This window comes from Nannospalax galili, unplaced genomic scaffold (assembly GCF_000622305.1).
Source record: "Nannospalax galili isolate Female #2095 unplaced genomic scaffold, S.galili_v1.0 scaffold1080, whole genome shotgun sequence".
Lineage (NCBI taxonomy): Eukaryota > Metazoa > Chordata > Mammalia > Rodentia > Spalacidae > Nannospalax > Nannospalax galili.
Window position 1 is genome coordinate 446,866 of NW_008347121.1, and position 9,145 is coordinate 456,010.

Sequence of the window (9,145 nt, forward strand, 5' to 3'; positions counted from 1 at the left end):
GAGTTGGCCAGCGCAGGTCTACTCACATGGGTTCTGGATGACAATTAGAAGATACTCTTTATCTGGGGAGAGACAAAGTTAATTCATTCTCAAAGTCACACTTAGTCCACATTTCGGCTAGCCTGTTCTCTTCTAAACTTCACGTGGATGTTATGTAGACCAATGCGTGCATATCAGAATCCCCGTGGTGCACTGTAAGAGTTAAAGCACACAGGCTGGGAGAAGGGTTCCGATTTCATTGTTTTGGTGTCATAGACTTGGGAAGTTAAAGAACAACACTGTACAAGTGGTATTAGTGCGTCAGGGGTGGGGACACGGCTTTACTTATTCATCTGATGTGATGATGCTCTGTGTGCTAGGTTTGGGACGATGACATATTTATTTTAACCATTTCATTGTAAGGAACTCACATATCAAAACATCACACAGCTAGATCAAGAGTGTCCTTGGACTCTTGCCCAGTCCACACTCTACGCATCTCAGTGAATGTTTACGGTGTGAATGGCCTTCCTGATGCCAGGAGCTTCACTTGGGGCTTCACCTTCACTATCACATCTTTACACACTTATCCACCACACAAAAGAAAAAAAACTATGTCCGAATTGAAACTAGAGGATTAGACTTTATTCCCTTTCATGACTCTCGTGTCCTTCACATACATTCAGTCAATACAGCTATTAAGAAACACTGTGAACACGATTCCTTCAAGGTAGTGTCCTGTGGCCATGTCTTTCGGTAGACCAGTTGGCCATGCTCTCCTCCCTGGGCAGCCACATTATAGGCCTTGGATCCATCTCCTACGTTCTTTCCTGGATAGGACATTTCTGTGACTGCTATCCAGAGAGTCTGTGTGCCAAGCTTTCCAGATCTTTTTTGATTACTAATAGGTGTGAGAAAAATTCAGCTTGTTCAAAGGCCTATTTTCTGATTTCATATACTTTCAAGTTGGGAGCTTGAGAATCAAACACCTTTGTTTTTGTAATCAAATTGCACTGTTTCATACTGCATATTAAAATCCACGCTCCCCCAGTCTTTGAAATGAGGCTTTTAACCAGTAAAGAAGAAAGACATTCAGGTACGAAATGTCATGCCCAGTTACCTGGGGCTACCATGATCTCGTGCTTCTTTGATCTTATCCGAAGGAAGGTCAGGTCATTCTGAGGATCGATGTCACGGACGGTGCTCTTGGCCTTCATGGTCAGCTGATGGAGAAGACCTGCATATTGAACTGTTGTGGAGTTGTCCAGGGTTGTTCGGATTGGAATGCCTATGATGAGATTTAATTGGGGGTTAATATTTCCCTGATCTAAGAATGATACACACATTGCAAAATACTGGAAATCTTTCGTCCTTGTAAACAAACAAATGGTGACTGGCATTACTTGCCAGTATTGATTTTAGCTTATTTCTTTAAAACCTTTTTGTCTCTACATAGAGTTTTAAGTATAGCTGAGTCAAACAATATTTATAAATCTGATTGTGGCTTTCTCATCATTAGGTTAGAGCACACAAGCTTCCTTTGTTGATAATGTCATTGCCGTTTTTGTCCATCTCTGCCTGCATTTCTATTTTATGGATATACCATAATATAATCAATTTCCTACTTTTTAGACATTTGATATTTTACATTTTTTAAAATTTTATTTATTATTTTATGTGTGTGAGTGTTATGCCTGCATGTAGGTAAGTGCACCTGTGCCGTGCAATGCCCTCAGAGGACAGAAGAGGTTGTTGGAGCCCTTGGAACTGGAACTACAGTTGTTAGCTGACATGTGTGTCCTGGGATTCAAACCCGGGTCTTCTGCAAGAACAGTGTTCTTAACCACTGAGCAATCTCTCTAGCCCTGGTATTTTACATTCTCAGTAGTGAATGATATAGTGACTACTTCTGTGCCAAAATCATCTGGAAGCTGTTAATTTATTGTAATGTTAAGTCACACACACACACACACACACACACACACACACATACCCCCTTATATTCCTCCGGGCATCCCATTTAATATGTATTTCATGATGTGGCATTTGTTTGCTTCCCTGAAACCAGAGACACAATGGGTCAGCACTGCCCATGCCGGGGAGTCCATCACACGGGTATTCCAAATTTCTTCGTACCGCTTCACAACGCTGTTTTGCAAACCTTCAGTTTTATGTTAGAAAACTATGGTAACAAAGAGACTGTGATTTTTCTGTGTGTGTGTATGTCCCTGATTCCCACTCATTTTCTGTTTAAGCACAATTAACTTTGGCCTCTTGGTTGCTCTGTTGTTCTATTATGAGATCAAAATACAATCAATTAATTTAATTAGAAAATTCTAGCCAGACAAATATGCAAGTGAGTCAATTCAGTTCAAAGCAATGGGGTTCCTCTCTGGCCACCCAGAGCCCAGTGTCTATTATGTGACAGGCGCTAAGCTGTGGTGGGTATTTCAACATATTGTATCTGATCAAAGATAACCTTTATGCTATTCAAGAACTGTCAGATGGGAAGAAACTCCAAGGATTTCGTTTTGAACCATGCCTTCACTTTAGGGGGACACATAAGGAGAGTCTGAGGTTGTTTTCAGATTCTTTAGGCAATTGAATTAAGGTCAGTCAACGAAGGAAGCACAACGTGGCTCTTAGGCTTTCATTCAGAAAGTGCAGCTCTAGAAACTAGAATGAAAAGTGAGCACCTTTAAGAGATAATAATCTTAACAAGTGTTTACGAAACTGTGGAAACTTGTCAATGTTGACTTTGAAGCAAACTACCAACTTTTGAAGATGATCACCATTTCTAGAACAAGAAAGGATTTGGGCATTTCAGCTCAACCTTGTCAGCGGACAAGGCCTCACATAAAACTTCGTCTCTACATGACAGTTTCTTGCACTTCCCCCTGAGGATAGTCACTATTTTTCACATCTAGGAGAGGTCCCCAGCATGGATCTGTAACAAGCAGAAGACAGTGGTGTAGCAGGTACTCAACCTCTGGAGAGACTCTTGGACAAAGTTCTGTTTTGCATCTGAAATACTGATGACCTATGAAGCCTGCACTATTCGGTGTCAGGATAGGAAACAGAACCAGAGTAAATTATTTAAAGTGTAAATGGAAAGATTATGATTCAGATGCTTAGACCTATTTAGGCTGTCTGTTCACAATCCAGGTCAAAAAAAGAAAGAGTTCACCTTTCTGAATATACACACCATGTAAATAGAGGAGCTTGGAAATGCACACTCGCAAACACACACACACACACACACACACACACACACACACACACACACACACCAGCAGCGCAGATGCTTGAAAGAGTGAGAGGAGAGATAAATAATGCCTAGTTGCTATGAAAAACCAGAGGGAAATGTATTAGTTCAAAGTCCTACTGAAAAACACATACAGTAAATATATGAGCACATGTATATAGCTGAAGGGTGCATAACAAAAAACAGAGTGCCAGGCAGGAAAGTGCCCTTTGAGTTGTTGGTCAGGACAGTCCAAGGGACTCCCAAAATAACAGAGGCTATTGACACAGCCCTTGATTACCTCTCAGAACTTGAAATGAAGACCCCATTGCTGAAGACAGGCCATACTTTGGACAAAGGACTTGGAACACCTGAGTTGAAATTGACCTGGAAGCCCCCTCCCTGAAGACTAGCTCTCATGGTAGTGGAGGATACCATACAAGCCGTCAAGGGGAAAACCAACCAATGGTCCTACCTAGCTGTAAAGCTTAAAAACAAAAAAAAACAAAAAAACAACTGGCCCAGCAAACTATTGCTATTGGCACAGTAGTGGACTTTTATCTGGAGGGTAATCAACAGCTGTCTAATTGGAATTTAAGGCTCACTCAATGGGAAGGAATTTATGTGTGGCACTGGAAACAGAGCCAAATACACGTGGCTGGAGAGGTCATAGATCCTGGTAAAAGCTACTTCGGCCACATCCCTAATGTAATTCCTTACTTTAGTCTAACCATACATCCTCCTAGTCACAGACAAGTGTACCTGTCACCCCTCACCGAAGAAGCTTCTTTCTGCAGCAGATGGAGACTTACAGAGTTCCAGAACTGGTCAAACGCAGAGAAGAAGTGTCTGTGAGATGCTTAACCCTCAGTGACACATCTCTTTTTTTCTTTTTTCTTTTTTTTTTCGGTCTTTCTGAGACAGGGTCTCCCTGTAGTCCTAGGTGGCCTGGATATGCTATGGAGACCAGGCTGGCCTCAAACTCACAGAGATCCACCTGCCTCTGCCTCCTGAGTGCTGGGACTAAAGGTGTGTGCCACCATGCCTGGCCCATCTTTAATGAAACCTCTACATATAGGATGATTGTATCTCTCAGCTCTCACCAGAGAAGTTTCCTTATGCAGCAGACAGTGATTAACACAGAAACCCACAACTGGCCAATGTGCAGAGAACAAGAGGCTGCAGAGGGCTCATCCCTGAGCAGGACACTAGTTCAAACCTTTGCATCCCAAGGCTCAGGGATCATTGTGGAACAGAAGACAGATTGTAATAGACCAAGGTGGTGGATGACCATAAGAAAACACAGTCTTCCAGACAGCTAGTAAGTTACTCATATAAACTACAGCAATAGTGACAGCATGCATTAAGTCTTATACAAGTTCAAACCAGACAAAACTCCAGCAGAGATATGGGGAAGTGGGTAAGAAATCCCAACCCAACCTAAGGAACTTTTGGCAACTGATGGCTGCTGAGAGGAGGAGAGACAGGGTCTTTCAGGGGTGGGACTCTTGGTGGGCCCAGTGGATGGGCCCCTACTGAGGGACATTTAGAGACACAAATCAGACTCTATAGGCCATATTACATATATAAGAGAGAACAGTAAATTGGGAGGGGGCAGGGGGGAGGTACACACAGGGGAGGAGATCTAAGTACCGTCAAATCGTATTGTATGAAAATCTCAAAAGTTCAATTAAAAAAGAAATGAAATGATAGAGGGTATGAAGTAAGTTTGCGGTAGGGAATGGGGGTGAATCCGAGAGGAATTGGGAGGGTCTGAATATGATCAAAACACATTGTATGAAATTCTCAAAAAAAATCAAGAAGAGTATTTTTTTAAACAGAAAACAATCAGAAGCATTTACTGAGCTCTTGCTTGGAACTAAATGAGGTAGTTAAAAGTAATTAAAGGGCCAGGCGTGGTGGCACACGCCTTTAATCCCAGCACTCGGGAGGCAGAGGCAGGCGGATCTCTGTGAGTTCAAGGCCAGCCTGGTCTACATAGCGAGTACCAGGACAGCTGGGGCTACAGGGAGACCCTGTCTCAAAAAGACCCAGAAAAAAAGTAATTAGAAAGTCATTTTTAGGCCCGGTGATGTGGTGCATACCTGTAATCCCAGCACTTGGGAGGCTGAAACAGGATGATGGGGAGAATTAAAGTTTTCTCCCTGTGCCAGGGCTCAGTCAGGATAGATGGCTGGCCAGTTGGTCCCAGAAATGCTCCTGTCTACGCCTCTCCAGGGTGGAGTCACAAGGTCGTGTCACCATGCCTAGCATTTTTACATAGTTTCTGCGGGATCGAACTCTGGTCATCCTGCTTGTAGGGCAAGCATTTTACCAACTGAGCCATCTACCCAGCTTCACCCACTTCCTGAGGAGCAGCCATTGGTCCTAATTTCTTCTGCATCCATCCAGGCATATTCTAGAAGTGAGTCAAAACCACTTTGAATTTACCCCTCACATGATCACTGTAACTTACTAAGTCTACTTATTCCTTCCTTTTTTTGTGGTTCTGGATCTTGAACCATGGCCTCGTGCATGCAGGGTAAGTTCTCAACCAACTGGGCTGTGACTCCAGTCCCATCCTCTTCCCTTTTTTCCACATTTAAGTATCTGTGTAGTGACTGTGTAAATGATTAGAAAGTGCTGGCTACTGCTTTGCCCCCCGCCCTTTTTTCACATAATGAGTAAATTTACCATCGTCCCTCAGCCCAAGAATGTGTGTTTGTGTTTATAGTCTTTAACCCCAATTTTTTCATTTAACAGCCTTGGGAAACTGTTTGATTCAAAACACATAAGGCTAAACTGTGTAACAGTCGGTTGAATGTGTGTTTTGCAATATACCTAACTTATGTGTCTTCTTGAAGCACTTGGTCTGTCCCAGCCCATGACTTTTATCAACAAGGCTATGGGACATGCCATTTCACATCTGTATGCACGGGTATGATATATTTCTAAAAAAAGAGTTCCTGGAACAAAGAATACGTGCGTTCTAAAACTTGCTATTGTTGAATTTATGGCACCACTTTAAACACGCCTGTCTGTGGCCCCAGAAAGCCGGGATTCACTATTTCCATTTGTTGTCTTCGGCTGTGCATTTGCTCTTTGGAGGACAGATTGTATTTCAAAATAAAAGGCACTGGCTGGATGGCTGATAAAATCTAATGACATTGAAATGATGAATTGTTAGAAGTGTTGAGAATATTTAAAATTAAGTCTACAGAATTCAGGTTTATAAAGAAAAGAATATATGACAGCTTTGAGTGTTTGGGAGGTAGATATTTACAGACACCATAGCTAATGTCCCGATTGGTGTTGCAATGAACAGTTTTATAAATGGGGAACGAACGTGTATAAAGAACCTACTGTTGTTGAAACCTGTAACACTCGGCACAACAAATTGGTATGTTGTCTTTATTGTCGTGAATAGACAATAAAGCAAAGGATTCATATTCAACTGGCACGTGCTGAGACCTAAGTGTATAAACACAGCAGACCTACTTAACCACTAAGACAAGCTGAAAATAACATTAACATGCTTTGCCTCTAGTTAATAGACCATAAGCACCAGCAGAAGAGAACGACATAAACAGCAACTTGGGGAATGATTTTCGGTACTAAATTTCACAGGACTTCTGAAGGCTGCAAAGTTGCAGCCTAACAAATGCCACATTCATCTGCAGTTGAACAGGCTGTTGAGACTGAGTGGTGTCATCCTGGTCACTCAAGTTACGTCATATACCATTAATAAGCATCCTGGCACACACGCTGGTCATTAATAACAGCACCACAAAATAAGACCCTCACTTACATTTTTGGGGAAAAAAAGGTTAATTTGCCTTTAGGTAAAAAGCAGCTGTCCACAAATCTTGACAAGTACGGTGAGTCCTAGAACACTTCTGTCCTAGTGGAAGTCAGTGAAAAGCTAATGGGCACTAAAAGTAACATCAACAAAACACATGAGAGAAGTTTCATTGGGAAGCCTTCACTACTCAGGGAGAATCACTTTAACATTCCCTCCTTTCCTCCCTCCCTTTCTCCTCCCTCCCTCCCTTTATTTTGCGGTAAGAGTGTCCTGGATCCCAGGCTAGCCCTGAACTCTCTATGTAGCTGAGAATGACCATGAACTTCTGATTCTCCTGCATCCACCTCAAGAGTGCTGGGGTTATGGGTGTGTGCCACCATGCCCTATTTATGCAATGCTGGCAATGGAACCCAGAGCTTAATGCATGTTGGGCAAGGAGTCTACCAGCTGAACCACATCCTCACCCTACACTTTTAAGTGTATGTATGTACCTGGCTGCATAAATGATCTTTAAAAACACTGGCTCCTGCTTCTTCCCTGCTTTGACTTGGACCCAAATCTTTTCTCCATCACTCATTGGTGTGGGTATTTTTATTTTTATTTTTTTGATGCACCACAGCAGGATTGGCTGCTTTAGATCAAGACATCCCAAATGAAGTGCAATGGTCTGGGTGCTACAAGAAAATGTACCTGTACTAGGCTGAAGTGTTCTCCCAAATTGAAGTCCACCCTAGACTTCAGAAGATGACCTGATTTTGAAATAGGGTCTCTGCAGATGCAGTGAGTTAAAATAAAGTCATACTGGATTAGAGTGAGCCATCAACTTACTCACTGCAAGTAAAGAGAGACAGAGCAGAACTCCAAGTGACCTCAGAGGTATAGACTGGGGGGACATGTCTGTAAGCCAAGGGACACCAGTGCTTGACTGCCATCAGAAACTAGCCAGAGATAAGGAAGTCTCCTGCCACAGAGCTCCGAGAAAGAGCAAGGCCTGCTGATATCCTGACTTCAGCCTCAGGCCTCCAGACGGAAACAACACAGTTCTGCCATTTATTTACTATTTATGGTGTATTCATGTGCATATGGGTGTAGGTGTGCATGTGTGTACGTGTGCACACGTGCGCACAGGCATACAGGTCAGAGGTTGATGTTGGGTGTCTTCTTATGTTGTTTCTACCTTGATTTTTTTTGAGATATGGTCTCCTACTGAAACTGGAGGCCACTGATTTGGCCTGGCTGGCTGGCCGGCTGGCTCCAGGGATCCCTCACGTCCCTCCTCCTCAACACTGGGATTCTGGGCGCATGCTGTTGTACCCAGCTTTTCTCATGAGTTCTGGGGAATCTGAACTCGAGTCTTCGTGTTTGTGCATTGACATTCCCCAATAAGCCACCGCCTCAAGCCAATAAATGCTGTGGCCACAGCCAAAGAGCACTGAGGAGGCCCTTCTGCTAAATCACAGGTAGTGCATGTCAGGGGTGAGGCGCTGAACGCAAATAACCTGGAAACAAAGTCCACTTAACCAGGCCCATGCCAAAGGGCTACCATTTCCTGAAAGCACGTGGCCTAGCTCTTGACTTACTGCAAAGATGATACTAATCCTCTCTTCCCCACTCCTCAGGCTGCTTGAATTTATTATAACCACGATCTCGATATCCATTTGGCACTGAGTTTTTTTTTTTTTTAATTTTTAAGTTTATTTTTTTGTTTTTTAATTTTACTTTATGTGTATGTGTGTATTGCCTGCATGTAGGTAAGTGCACCCGTGTCGTGCAATGCCCACAGAGGACAGAAGAGGCTGTCAGATACCCTGCGACTGGAGTTATGGACAGTTGTTAGTTGCCATGTGGATGCTGGGATTTGAACCACCCTGCGACTGGAGTTTGGACAGTTGTTAGTTGCCATGTGGATGCTGGGATTTGAACCGGGGTCTTCTGCAAGAACAACCAGTGTTCTTAACCACTGAGCCACCTCTCCAGCCCCTATTTTTATTTTTTAAAATCTTTTTATTTATGTATTTTGTATGTATGTGCATGTTTGCCATTTGTGTGTATGTGTGTATTGGTGTGTGTGTGTGTGTGTGTGTGTGTGTGTGTGTGAATGTGTGTGGGGGGGGGTATGT

At 43.0% G+C, this 9,145-nt stretch overlaps 1 protein-coding gene across 1 annotated transcript; it reads right to left on the reverse strand.

The window, feature by feature from the left end:
* Positions 1-1,336, reverse strand: Dynlrb2 (dynein light chain roadblock-type 2). Its single transcript, XM_008843459.1, has 2 exons — positions 1,100-1,336; positions 1-62 (listed from the first exon to the last, which is right to left on the reverse strand). Exons 1-2 carry the CDS (start codon positions 1,323-1,325, stop codon positions 19-21), a joined length of 270 nt encoding a protein of 89 aa, XP_008841681.1. The 5' UTR covers positions 1,326-1,336; the 3' UTR covers positions 1-18.
* Positions 1,337-9,145: the final 7,809 nt, after the last annotated feature.